Source organism: Postia placenta, assembly GCF_002117355.1.
Source record: "Postia placenta MAD-698-R-SB12 unplaced genomic scaffold POSPLAscaffold_11, whole genome shotgun sequence".
Taxonomy (NCBI): Eukaryota; Fungi; Basidiomycota; class Agaricomycetes; order Polyporales; family Adustoporiaceae; genus Rhodonia; species Rhodonia placenta.
Window position 1 is genome coordinate 757,963 of NW_020169842.1, and position 13,182 is coordinate 771,144.

Consider the following 13,182-nt stretch of genomic DNA (forward strand, 5'->3'; position numbering starts at 1 on the left):
GATTGGATACAGCTCGTCCTCTGCACGGATGCGTTTGGTGGGGCGGTCGTCGAGGTGGTAGTCGGGGACGGCCTGCATGAGCTGGTGAGATGTTACGGAGAGCATGGTCGCAAGATGGCAGACAGCAACTGGGGGATATGATCCCGACGGTGAATCCCGTACTTTAGCCGAGGCCGTGTAACCGGAAGGTGAATAAGAATGTGATGAAATAATTAGCCGATGTCCGACACGGACGGAGTGCGGATCCCTCGGAGTGTAGTCTCTCTTTTCGAGTTGGTCGCTCCGGTTGTCGCGGACGAGAATGAGTGCAGTTAGACCGGTGACTTGAAGCTAACAGTAGATTCCTGAGTTGTAGGCGGAAGTGTGGAAAGCGGACCCGCGAAGGCGTAGTAGTATAAGCTGGCTCGCAGTTTGCCGACCGGAAATGAAGCTTGCGTGATTCTTCACTCGGCGTCTGAACGCGAGGTGCAATTCCGCGAATATAGATCCATTTAGAACATATGGCCGGACAATTACAGCGATTAGAACCAAAGCAAGCTGGGAAAACGACGGCAGCACTCGGCAGAGCCATCTTGTTGCCGGAAATGGCAAATGCTAGCAGGTCTCGATCGCCATCAGCGCACCGTTCCTAAGCGAGTTTCTCGGAATTGCGGTTATTATTCAACTACGATCAAGTGTACCACCCTCTATCTTTCAAGTCGGCTTGCTCTTCCATGTTTCGCTCTCTCTTAAGAGCACCCTCGTCTGCACGCCGTCTTACACAGGCATTCTCCACGACACATCATGCTGCGGACAGAATCAAACAGCCTCGCCCATGGGCGGTAGAAAACGTTCCGCCCATTGATCCTCGGCCATCGTGGGTGTTCCCGTTGAGTAGATTCGCGAACTATGTGGTGATACCAGGTGCGCCTGCAGGTTATCGTGCGCGACTTGAACGGAGCGGAGCTCACTGGCGCACAGGAACCCTTCTGTACGCCGTCTTCTTCGCTGACTTCGGAGAGAAAGAACATGTGTTCATGCCGGTACGCACCTGTAAAGTCCGCGACGTGTGAATTCGTCCAATGACCCCTCCTCCCCTCGGAATCCTAGGCAAGGCGATGGTTGGACCGTCAAAAGGCTGCGTTTTTCTCACTCTCAGATGCAGAGCGTGAGATCGCAGGGGTCGCAGGGGAACCGCCCGCGAAAGAGGCGGTGGGAGCCCGAGAGGATCAGTGATCAAGTTCGTGAACAGTTCCCTGACAGTGCCTCAGTGAGTATCATATACGTCCATCTGATCTTAGCAGCCAAGTCTTTGATATGGATTTGATGAGGCAGGTTTTCCCTTATGGATCTTTCGTGCTGGCAAGCTTGGGTACAGGCGATCTTTTAATACTGCAAACTACCGTTTTGCGTATTCCTCCACAATACATACGTTTGGCTCCGGAGCCAACTTGATGTCACCTGTAAGCATGACGTCTCACAAGGCGTTCAGCGCGACAGTCGGCTGCACGTCAGCTCATGTCGAACGGGCGCAGGCATCTATCTGCCATAGCGGTACGTGGTTCGCGCCACTTGCGGCCACGGAACATGTAGGATGCAGCCGCGCGTCTCTGGCGGTAAGTGGTGATTCTGCGCATCACATGTGCTCATCTGATACGGTCAGCACGATACTTCTACATCGGTGAAGTGAGGTCATGCGCCACCGGCCGCTGCGGCTTGCCTTCATCAACGGTGTAATGCGTAGGTCAAGGCTGTCAAGCTCCGGTTTCAGTGTGCCCATAAGATGTGCGCTTAGGACTGTACGGGGCGCGATGGGGCCATGCAACGACGAAGTCTTTCAGGAATGAGGTTTCATATACAATTGTTTCGGAGATATTTTTGAGATCTAGAGTGGTCTTGCGCCATATCTGACAACTTCTCAGGTACCTACTGGCATCTCACAGCCTTCGAGTGCGTTGCTCGCCGTTTGAAGGCCATCAAGCAGAGCGCCTCTTCCAGATCACGCGGACTCGTTCGACATTTCTTCGGCTTATCAATACATTCTTCCGAGGCAGATATATCAGAAGGAGAGTGTGAGCGAGATTCTTAGAGTTGACTAACAATTAGGAGAATGCGTTGCTCAGCATCTATTTGTTCCACGAAGTATTAGGTTTCCGGAACAGTCGGAATATTGAACTTCCTAGAGATCATTCATAGCGCAAGTATTACCATGTCGGCAGCGATACCCTTGCTCGCAACTACATCTGGTGCATGCAAGCCTCTAGCTAAAGTGGTCTGCGCTAATACACCGACACTTTAATACAAGACGATTCTCCCGTACGAGACCTTACTGGCATGCCTGTCGTCCGATCAAGTACTACAAATCGTCATAAGGTTTGGCGATATCTCGAAAGGTGAATGCATTGCTCTGGCGCGCAAGCGACACAACCAACTGCCTGCTGACTCGGAAAGCAAGCGCTATCGAGCAGCATGATGATGATATCTTTAGACAAACAACGGCGCCCCGTGCTGCTGCTCTGATGTCATTGCGACGCAGGTGCACCAACACGGGTCAATGCTCTCTAAAAACCGCTCCGAGCTTTGGGTCTAGAGCATCGACGGCGCTGGTCACGGCCACATCGAGTCAGCGTAACAGCCGCCTGTGCGTGCACTGTGGGGATGCGCTCTTCCGAGTCCACCCGGGGAGAGGATTGCCTAAATTAGGCAGCACGGCATTTGCCGGAGAAGCGTCGAGAACGCATTTCCCGGGCTGCTGATTGGCCGGTGCGGCAGAGGACGGTGAGCCTGCGCATCTTGCTGAATGCTGAGCCTGCAGCCAATTCAGGACGGTCAAAGCCGCGGCGGGCAGCCTCCCGAATGGATGTCCGCGCGAGAACGCCCTCCGTTGGCGCGTTGCAGGGCATCGGCGGTGGACCTCGGGACTGTGCTCGGGACGAGACGGGTCTGCCAAGGGTCTTCAGTATATAGGAGGCGTCACGGCGCGCTTGCAGGACCAATCAGACTGACTTGACATGTTGAGGACTGCTTGCTATCGTACACTGCCCGCCACACGCGGCTTCGTCGCTCCTTCTCTGGTTGGCGCGCAGCGCCGCACCTTCATGAGGGGTGTGCCCGCGTGGAACAACTTGACCTCCAAGCGCACCGACGAGGAGATCAGCGTTGGCACAGAGGGCCCGCACAATCGTACGCAATTATTGTATGGTTTGAATGGGACCATTATTGACAGATTGGATCTAGTTGACAGAGTCTCGTCGACGCCTGTACAGCTAGGTCAAACGGACAGCAAGCTCCCTGATGAAATTAAGGGTGATTGGGTCCTATTTCATCCCGTATACAGCCCGGCAGAATTGCACTCGGTTGAGGTACGTGTCGGCCTCACGTCGATCTTAGCCACCAGGTCTGCTCATTGCCATGCCCGTGTAGGTCCTTCATCGAGAGTCGAAGACAATGTCCGATAAGATTGCATTCCTCTTTGTGCGGCTTCTAAGGTTTGTATCAGCGTAACATCGGGTGGCGCTCTAATTTGATCCGTATTTCCAGATGGGGCTTTGATGTGGCGTCAGGCTATAAGCACAAGCCCCTCCCGCCAAATGCCGACAAGATGTCTATAGAAGAACTCAGGAAAGGCGGTTACATCATGGACGAACACCAATGGCTGCGAGTACGTATTCACGGCTATGCATGCGTCATACATTGCGTCTGACTGTTGTCACAGCGTTTCCTTTTCCTTGAAAGTATCGCTGGTGTACCTGGGTTCGTTGCGGCGACTTTACGTCATCTGAAGAGTTTGCGTCTATTGGTCAGCATTTCCGCGTTCCTATCCGGATCCAGCGTCTAATATACCCCGCAGAGGCGAGACGCAGGCTGGATCCACACTCTGCTCGAAGAAGCGGAAAATGAGCGCATGCACTTGATGTAAGACTGGTAGCACACGCACTCCACAAAAGTCCCTGACGGGTCATACATATGCAGGACGTTCATGTCGCTGCGTAAGCCTGGGTGGTTCTTCCGTGCGATGATTCTTGGAGCGCAGGGCGTGTTCTACAACGCATTCTGTGAGTCGCTGTCGCCCTATGGCCATACAGGCACTGACCCAGCACAAATTAGTCCTGTCATACCTTATCTCCCCTCCCACATGTCACCGTTTTGTCGGGCATCTGGAGGAAGAGGCTGTTATTACCTAGTAAGTCTCCACCGTGACGTGTTTAGACTCTTGCTAATTGTCCTTCAGCACTAGGTGCATTGGCGAGATTGAGGCTGGCCGTCTGCCTGCATGGTGAGCGCCTTTTTCTCTCTAGATCACTCTGGGACTGTAGCTCATCTCTATCCCAGGTCAAACTACCCTGCCCCCGAGATCGCAAAGGACTACTGGCGCATGGAAAAAAATGCTACATTGCTTGACGTTATTTATGCCGTGCGAAGCGATGAAAGTACGCACCGGTTCGTCAACCACAGTCTCGCGAACCTGAAGAAGGACGACATCAATCCTTTCGCGTTCCGCGAGCCCGACATGACCGTCAAGGGCAAGAAGTCTGGGTAGGTGTACTCGCTCCTGACTGATTGAACACTGCCTCATTTTGTTTTGCAGCTTCGAGCGAGAGGAGGCCGAGCAGTACGTTATCGAGTCGCAAAAGCTATTGAAAGAACACAGGGCACAGCAGCAGAAGTAATCATCAGATGCCCGTCATCGTCTCGTCTCAGTCACGCTATTTATTAGTACTCTCACCACTTAGCGCACACCTCTACTGATCTTACGGACGTTCTATTGCATTTTCACCAATCTCGCTCATCGCCACGGTGTACATTTTACTATGTGATATATACTAGACATTCCGAGTTTGCACGTGTAAATATTTACAAGCACCGTGTGGAGTCTTGCAACTTCCTGCTGAACATCACAATCGCGTGGGACAGGAAGTGATGGCATCAAAAACGCGATCGAGTATGACGTTCGCGGATACCCCGGCGCTATTTTGACAATGCGCCCGACTCCAACACTGGCTTGCGGTCTAATATAACTTGGACTCTCTTTCGCTCCTTAGAGGATTAAACCCTCACCTCTTACCACCGGTAAACCGCAGGCCGCTTACCAGTGAGCGCGATGTCGTCACCGTCTCGAGTAGACATTCCTAGGAATGAAACCATGCAGAGAGGCGACCACCACCAGCATCGCCGGAGATTCATCGGTCCGCTTCCAAAGTCTTCAGTCTCTGACGAGATCGTACAGCAATGTAAGAAGACACGCAAGAGAGGCAATAATCAGACTCGAGGCTCGAACATCCATGACGACGAGGACGGCTTGAAGGACGCGATCTACAACCTCGCGGCTGACTTTATGCGGAGGCGCGGGGACGCCGAGGATTGGGACCCGGACGAAAGGAGGCATGTACGCGACGAGGTTTATAAGCGGTGGAAGGAAAGCGAATGGGGTAGGGCATTCATGCGAAGCAAAACCGCGCGAACGGACAAACAGTGGATTGGGACGTCGTTTGACGTCGGGGTATTCCTGGGATTCAATATCCTGGAGCAGGCCTCGAACAGTCTCGCTCAAGAGGAATTCTCTACCCCAGGAGCCTCTACGTCGCATCACATCACGCCCCCTACCGCGGAGACATTTGCGTCTGCACCGTCTCATCAATGTTCGTCCCAACACCAGACACAGGACACTGCTTCACACGCAGCTCATGGGGGGTCACTCCTGCCTTCCGCCAGCCACGAAGACGACGCGTCTCAGACTGCTGATTCTTCTACTGCGTTGATTAGACCGACGTCTTGCAAGGCATCTCAAACGCGCCCCACCGCACAGGCATTGACAAACATGCCAGATATGGTGCCGAAGAGTGATACATATCGAACAGGGCCCAATGTCATTGCCAGCAAGAGCAAAGGGAAGACGGTCCATTATGATCCGGTGATCACTGACGACCACCCCGCACCGCCGGGAGAAGTGCTCACTCGGACCAGGGAAGCAGCGGAACATACGAGTGCAGGGGTTGCTCAATGGTCAGAAGACGTTGAACATGTCCCTTGGGGTGACGTCGTGATGCGAGGTAAGTCGTCTTTCACAATCTCCGCCTTCTTGTTATCATAGTTTGAAGTTCATCTTTAGATAGAGCATACATCAAATTCTCATATTCGGAAACGGAGTCCTTGCCATCAGACTTCGATGAATGGCAGAACCGCACAACGGGACATCTCCATAACGAAGATTGGGCGGAGTACATCGTTGTCTGGCGCAAAAATCGGCTGGAACTGTACACGGGTCACGCAAGTTGGCCATCTCAATAAATGTCAGTATGCTAATGTTTGTGCTGTAGCATATGCCAGGGAAAGACTGGGTTCTCGGACATATGAAGCTTGTATTCGTGATCCCACTGGGGCAATCGACGACTAGGCTGTCGTTATACTCCTTTGTGGATCTCACCTTCTGCATTGTCTGCCCGCCCGCTCCGTTGCGGCATCGCTCGAAGCGGCGGTGGTTGAACAGGCGACACAAGGGCCTCAACATTTTCGTGTTCAAAATCAGGAGCCGCACAAGGGCCATTGACTGGGTTTGGAAGCTCTGGTGCGCATCCTTTGAGCGGTCCATGTCCGCATAATGATCGCTTTGCTGATATTCAAGTAATCAGGAGACATCTCGGGGGCGAGCTACCTACATCTCTCGATATCCGGTCACCTCTACTCGATACGCGTGTCAGGATCGACATGCCGAGGTTCGAAGGCATTGAACTCACTGCAGCATACCAAATCTTTGAGAACGAGAACGTGTTGCGCTTGTGTAGGGAGAGCCTCTCAAAGACAGGGGATGAGCACGAACTTCTTAGGCATAAGCTAAAGACAGGTGCCGAACTAGCCCTGGCATGGCGCTCGGAAACCAATCTAGATTGGGTGTGGCAACTGGACGACGTGCAAGGCAACCCAAGGAAATGGGCTATCTTATGCGGGCTCGCGCTGAATCAAGTTTGTCACAATGCATAGTTACCGCGGCTGTCTCTGATACCTCTCTGCAGCACGGAAAAGGCGCACATCTGGAAGTCCGCCTCAAGGAGCACTTCCCCACCCGCCTGCACTTGAAAGATGGCACGGTTCTCGACGAACCGCCAGCTGTCGAAGGGTACCTGGAGCGCATCAGACCCAACTCCCAGCTCAAGCAGTCCGTCTATCTGACGATCCATAACAACCACATCTTCGCTGTCCCGATAGCCCACGCGCACCACCCACGTCCTCCAGGGTTTCTCCCGCCCGGTATCGATGCCGATTCTCTACGAGAGTCGGAGGTACAGAGGGGAGCACAGCAGATCCTGCATGCGACGGGCATGACAGATCTGCGCAATATCATTGCTGTTCGACGAGCCTTTCAGTTGGTACCGCGACATGAACAGCACCCGCCACCGGTTGACAGACAAGACTCGGAAGATGACAGCTTCTGGGAGGCAGTAGAGAGGACAGAAAGCGACGACGAAGACGTGGGAGGAGACGTTGGACTGAGCATTGCGCAGGATAAGGGCAGCCTGCATATGAGGCGATCCTTCGAGCTCCTGCTAACTACGGGGAATGTGGTCAGGTTCGAGGTACGTCGAGAGAAGAGTTCACGATGCGAGGAGGTACCTGACAGACGCAATGCCAGGCATTTTCATGTCAAGTTGCCCTGGAGTGGATTGTGCGGCTCAGGCCGCTCATCTCGTACTGGAGAAGGCGGCATCAAGCAGATGCGCAGACGGAGATGCAGCTTGCATACATTAGCACTGGGAGAGCACGCATAACTCCTCTGCGACACGTCGTTGACGACCACGACTCGCCGCCTGAGCCCCTGCCCGACCCACAGGCATCCTTGCCAGAGCTCAGCTCTTTCTTCAACTGGTGCGCCCTTGAAGGATGCCGATCTATTGTCCGGAGCGGAAAACTCTTCGCCCGGAAAGGCTTATGGGGGCAATACAAGTAGGACGGCTTCACAATCCTTGCGTACATATCATTGACAATTAGCACAGACACGTGCAAGTCGTCCTCATTGCAGGTAACCTCGTCCAGTTTCGCATCACGGGCCGCAAGTCGCTGCACCACCATCGTCATACGGGCATCAACCTCCAGGATGCTTACCTTGTGTCAGGTTACCTTGCCGCTCAATATCTGCCAGAAGGCCAGTATGACCCCGACGCACCGCACCTAGCACGACGGTACCAAGATGGTCTAGAGACAGATGACGGACCAGAAGACACGCTGTTCATGATGTGGTATCGCACTCAGGTGGATCCTTCTAGCAATATGTCAAAAGTCGTAGCAGGCGACACGCCACGATTGGAGGTAAAGCGACAATTGAGTTTCTTCAAGACGAGAAGCAAGCTTGAGCGAGATGCGTGGGTCTGGGCGATCAACATGGAGATTGAGAAGGCCGTACGAAGTACGAAAGACCGAGAAGAGAGGATCAGGGAGGCTGGGAATATTGTGAAAACCTGACCTAGAAATACTATCTCCCCTGTGTTGCCGGCGATATGATTGCAGCTTCGCACGAAACTTGTCGTGCCAGGCAGTTCGTGAGATTGTAATAATGTCTGTCCAAAGCCTGATTAACGGTGAGCCTGTTACGTGATACATGGGGAGTTGCAAGAGCTGCAAAAGCAATGTTTGGCTCCGAACATCGAGCCACAACGCATCTACTCCTTGGGCTTCTTCGCTGAGAGTGACGTTAGCGGAGTGCACGACACAACTGAATACGACTGACCTCCATATCGGCTGCGAGCCGTGAGTCTGTTCACAACACCACCGAAGTCTGCTGCACCCCGCACCAACTTATATCTTCAAGGACTGTGTCAGACGGACTCTAGAATATGGGCAGTTCTATCTTACCGAACACCGGGAAGATCCTGCGCACGACCTCCTCTCACTAGGACTACACCGTGCTCTTGGAGGTTATGGCCTTCTCCAGGGATATATGCATGAAGCGTCTTTCCGGACGTCAGCTTTACTCGGGCAACCTTCCGCTTAGCCGAGTTTGGTTTCTTGGGCTTCATGATAAAGACAGAACTAATGACACCCTTCTTCTGCGTGTTACCCTCCAGTAGTGGTGACCTTGGCCGTTTGCTCTTCGGGAGTGGTTTCCGACGTGTCGATTGATTCAATGTGACGGCGGTAGGAGGCGACGGGTAGAAAGATCGGAAGAGCATGGTCACATTAGCATTTTGGAATAGACTCTGTCGCAAGTACGAGATTGGCCACTGTCGGTGCGCCGGGCTGGCCAGCGACCGAAGGGCAGACAGCATTTTGGATGTCGACGCTGAGCAGACTTGCCACTTTTGGCGGCTCATCCGCGACTTGCCCGGCCCTGAACAAGTCACAGGATCCACTTTGGGCTCAGGAAACGAGACGCGTCTCTGAGTCGTTGCGCTCATCTCACCCGCTTTTCACTCGAGATCATGCCAGTTGCAGGTCCGTCGCGTCGTTCCACGAACAATCGTAGAAGAGACCCATCCTCCGATGGTATTGAGGCCGATGAGCCGACCCAGAGGCATGCCAATCATGAGGACGTAGACGAGGAAGAGGACGAGGAGGAACGTCCGCGTCGCGCAAAGGCAGGGAAAAAGGAGAAGACAACCAATACAGCGGCACCGCAAGAGCAGGACGAAGATGAAGACTCTGATCCGTTGGAGAACTTCGGTGACCAACCTCTCGACAAAGCCCAGGCTCAGCGGATTGCCGGAGTGGCCTCTGACTGGAACATGATTAGACGTAACCACCTTGCTCCATTCTATGGTATCATCAAAGATGTAGCTACTGTATTCGCTGAATTCACAGAGGGAGAGAAAGGAGAGAACGTGAGCGACATGCGAGGACTGCCTACGCATCAAGACTGACCCATTGCAGCTCATTTCAGAGATGGACGGCGTCGTGCGGCAACTCATAGATTCCGAGGCAGAATTGCTTGCGCATGAAAAGGCGCTGAATGACCTCAACCAGAAAGTCTCATGCAAGGAGCCGATCGTGAGTGTCACTCTTTGCGATTGACCTTCGTCTCACATTTTGGACTAGACCGACGTCGTAGACCAGTATGAGCAAGATGTGAAGCGGAGAGCTAATGAATACAAGGAGAAAACTACGCGCCAGAAGTACGCGACGGCAGACGAGTATTTCTCTTTCAGACAGGCCGTTTTCGTGAGTTTACAATCAGTCGGATCGCACACGAGCAACTTTAAGTGTGTTGTGCAGGAAGTACAGAATCCAGACATTGCAATGCCACCTGTCACCGACTTCTTGCAGAGAGGCGGGTGCTGCTCTCAATTGCTCTGGTTGCTGTTCGCTGAAGCTTTGTTCTACCCAGAGGACGGTGATGAGAGCGACGATGACGACGATCTGGTAATGGGCGGTGTAACTCAAGATTATAAGTGCCCGTTGACTCTGACAATCCTCGTGGACCCGCTGACTTCGTATGTTTCCCCTGTCTTCGACATCTCGCATCTTGTCATGACACGTATGCCTCAGGAAACTCTGCGGACACTCGTTCTCGAAGACGGCAATCGAGGAATACCTTGGGAGTCGCTATGCGCAGAAGGAATGTCCCGCGTCAGGCTGCACCAAGATGCTCACTCTGAGCAATCTCGAGCCGAACAAGGAGCTTGCGAGAAAAGCAAGAGATGCCGGCCGACGAGAACGCATGCGGGAACAGGATAGTGATGAAGAGGACGTCGTCGAGTGATCTGCGGATCCTTCGCACGTGTTTATCCTACAATATCTCGGTAATATCTAACCCTACCCCATGCTAACAAGGTTTTATTTATGTATTGTCCGGTGTGGAAGGTCACCTTGACCGGTAAACTGCGTTGCGGCATTTGTAAATGCACTTGCCGTTTAATGCAAACTCTCGCGGTCTAAGCAGATCCGTTTCGTTCGCCGTCCTATCTCATACTATTCACTTGGTAGGTTTATAAAAGCGTCTGTGCATGAAAGCCAGGAAATCGGAGTTACAATGACTTGGAAGGAGAGCTGATGAGGGTTGACTCGGCCCACAGTATCAGCTCAAGTTACCTGCAACTTGTGAACCGTGGCTGGTATGGGGAGTCAACATTGTAGCGAAGCATTCCTCACTTCACAAACCGCTACCAAACATCGGGGGCACCCACCAGCAATTACTGCCTACATTCAGCGGTCTTGGCGTGTAAGTGCATTCGTTGAGCATGATTGAAGAAGTGAGTGAGTGAAACCGTCGCGAAAGTAGATCCAAGCGACTGACGCGAAACAAAGAAGCCATACCAGCGAACTCTTCGATCGTTCATGGTGTCTGGCTTGCGGTATCTTGTTTCCTTCCCGGCCTAATCTCACAGTCGTTGCATTCTCCGGCGCAGTTGTACGCAGGGCCTTTTGAGACTGGTGTACGAATACGTGACCGGGCGCGACGTGACGACATCACCTGATTGTGACACACGCGTGAGTAGGGTGGCTGGCTGTCACCTTTTCCCTTCGCATGTTCAAGTACTGAAGCTTGTAGCTAGGTCTTCCTCGGCAACTGCCTACCACAAACCTGACCACAATCTCTTTGCTGAGCCGCAACTGGTATACTTCAATATTAGCTCGCTCAACGAAACGTCACTACAACTAAGAACACATACTGGATTCAACCCTTAACCTGCGAGGGAATAGGGGTTCAGCACAAGGTCACCGTCTTTAGCGCTTCTGTGTCCATCACCTGCTAATACTTTTTGTCTATTCTATGACATAGTACGAGAACATGTCAGAATCAGTAGCCTCCAATGTCGAACACACTTCCAAAAAGAGGCGTGCCGAGATGGATAAACCCCCATCTGAGCGCACCACGATTAAGCATGAAGACTTCTGGTTGTCCGATGGCAATATTATCCTAGCTGCCGATAACGAAGATGAGAATGCGACGGTTCTCTACAAGTGTCACCGGTCAATGCTAGCGAGGCATTCTCCTGTCTTCAAAGACATGTTCGACCTGCCACAACCGGTAGAGTCTCAGGAGGAGATATACGGCATTTCTCTTCTGAGACTCCATGACAAACCGAAGGACGTGGAGAGCCTGCTCCGAGCAATCTATGATCCTATGTAAGATCATTCCCGCCCATGATATGCAATGAGATAGGACAATGACCCCTATCTCACCCAGGCTGTTTGCGTTGGATAAATTCGCCTCCAATGCTGTCGACCTCCTTGGTGGAGCTATCAAACTCTCAACAAAATATGAAATGGATTCCCTGCGTGCCGTGCTCTGCAAGAAGATCACGGATGCGTGGCCTTCGAAGTTGGATCAATAGGATATTCTGCAATCCGACATCCAGACGTTGATGAGAAGACCGCAGATCGTGAAGCAATCTTCCAAGGGTGCAGTTTTTCAAGATCCAGGCGAATGCTATGTCTTGCCGATATCTGTCCGCTGGGCCTAATGTACGGCCAGTCGCTGTGATTCGGCTAGCACAGGAAGCAAGGATTCCGGAAGCACTCCGTGCTGCTTTCTATGAACTCCATCGGCTTTACGATGGGCGCGGACATACTAGAATCTGCCGAGTCAATGACCTCACGACGGGTGATCTTCACCGGCTTGTCATGGGACGAGAACGACTTCGCATGGCGGTCACTGCGATACTCACCGATGATTCTTTATACGAAGACGAGCTCTACGCCATGCACTTTGCTACCGTCGATTTCAATGGCAGTAAAGAAATTTGCCGAAAACATGTCGAAGATTGGTGGGACAAGAAGGCCGAACGCTTGGCTTTTGATGATCTAGCGTTACCGAACGATCCGTTCATAGAGTTGAATCGATTAGCAAATGAGATAGAGGAAGAACACACACTTATGTGCTCAGGATGCGCAGGGGAAGTGTCGGCGTTTATACGATCCAGCCGGAAGGAGCTGTGGGATTCTCTGGACAGATTTTTCGATTTGACAGTTCTTATGTAGAAAGCCTGTAAACGCACGCAGCACCACATCTAAATAATGTAAGCTCAAACCTACGTCCGCCTGACCAAACCGCTTGACGTATCCGGCGTTTCTATCCTGCCTTCGCACCGTGGTCCGCCCTTCGCGTTGGTGCGCTTGTATCTCACTCATCTTGGGAACACTGACGGTCTGCTGGAACAGTCCGACATGTAAACATCTCGTGTGAATGATGTCATCCTCCTGCCACCTGTAACTGTCAGGCTTCGTGCGGGAGCTTGTACCACTAGGCATCGCCGCAGAGACTACAAAACTACC

The 13,182-nt window shown here is 52.5% G+C and overlaps 6 protein-coding genes across 6 annotated transcripts; 4 read left to right on the forward strand and 2 right to left on the reverse strand.

Moving 5' to 3' along the window:
* Nucleotides 1-842: 842 nt before the first annotated feature.
* POSPLADRAFT_1092014 (hypothetical protein) lies at nt 843-1,179 on the forward strand (the record flags this gene model as incomplete). Its single annotated transcript, XM_024483095.1, has 3 exons — nt 843-903; nt 961-1,022; nt 1,090-1,179. Coding segments are annotated over 3 exons (213 nt in total), but the record flags the coding sequence as incomplete, so codon positions are not given.
* On the reverse strand, nt 1,128-1,968 carry POSPLADRAFT_1040806 (hypothetical protein). The gene is made up of 5 exons (XM_024477807.1): nt 1,775-1,968; nt 1,667-1,719; nt 1,515-1,595; nt 1,347-1,442; nt 1,128-1,219 (listed from the first exon to the last, which is right to left on the reverse strand). The coding sequence occupies exons 1-3, from the start codon at nt 1,798-1,800 to the stop codon at nt 1,519-1,521; spliced, it is 156 nt and encodes a 51-aa protein (XP_024336659.1). The 5' UTR covers nt 1,801-1,968; the 3' UTR covers nt 1,128-1,219; nt 1,347-1,442; nt 1,515-1,518.
* Nucleotides 1,969-2,982: 1,014 nt separating this feature from the next.
* Nucleotides 2,983-4,876, forward strand: POSPLADRAFT_1172125 (hypothetical protein). Its single transcript, XM_024488168.1, has 11 exons — nt 2,983-3,162; nt 3,217-3,341; nt 3,403-3,467; nt 3,520-3,640; nt 3,695-3,778; nt 3,830-3,894; nt 3,952-4,034; nt 4,087-4,162; nt 4,211-4,255; nt 4,312-4,515; nt 4,568-4,876. Exons 1-11 carry the CDS (start codon nt 2,991-2,993, stop codon nt 4,647-4,649), a joined length of 1,122 nt encoding a protein of 373 aa, XP_024336660.1. The 5' UTR covers nt 2,983-2,990; the 3' UTR covers nt 4,650-4,876.
* A 930-nt stretch (nt 4,877-5,806) lies between these two features.
* On the forward strand, nt 5,807-8,433 carry POSPLADRAFT_1148976 (hypothetical protein; the record flags this gene model as incomplete). The annotated part of the gene is made up of 9 exons (XM_024486244.1): nt 5,807-6,029; nt 6,089-6,250; nt 6,307-6,544; nt 6,609-6,939; nt 6,990-7,339; nt 7,469-7,550; nt 7,607-7,756; nt 7,805-7,917; nt 7,968-8,433. 9 exons carry the CDS (start codon nt 5,807-5,809, stop codon nt 8,431-8,433), a joined length of 2,115 nt encoding a protein of 704 aa, XP_024336661.1.
* Nucleotides 8,434-8,520: 87 nt separating this feature from the next.
* On the reverse strand, nt 8,521-9,243 carry POSPLADRAFT_1183575 (hypothetical protein). The gene is made up of 3 exons (XM_024489014.1): nt 8,824-9,243; nt 8,699-8,772; nt 8,521-8,650 (listed from the first exon to the last, which is right to left on the reverse strand). The coding sequence occupies exons 1-3, from the start codon at nt 9,234-9,236 to the stop codon at nt 8,631-8,633; spliced, it is 507 nt and encodes a 168-aa protein (XP_024336662.1). The 5' UTR covers nt 9,237-9,243; the 3' UTR covers nt 8,521-8,630.
* A 146-nt stretch (nt 9,244-9,389) lies between these two features.
* On the forward strand, nt 9,390-12,888 carry POSPLADRAFT_1048329 (hypothetical protein; the record flags this gene model as incomplete). Its single annotated transcript, XM_024479491.1, has 12 exons — nt 9,390-9,788; nt 9,838-9,954; nt 10,003-10,125; nt 10,180-10,397; nt 10,453-10,662; nt 10,847-10,886; nt 10,980-11,125; nt 11,313-11,394; nt 11,687-12,033; nt 12,095-12,191; nt 12,243-12,356; nt 12,406-12,888. The coding sequence occupies 12 exons, from the start codon at nt 9,390-9,392 to the stop codon at nt 12,886-12,888; spliced, it is 2,376 nt and encodes a 791-aa protein (XP_024336663.1).
* Nucleotides 12,889-13,182: the final 294 nt, after the last annotated feature.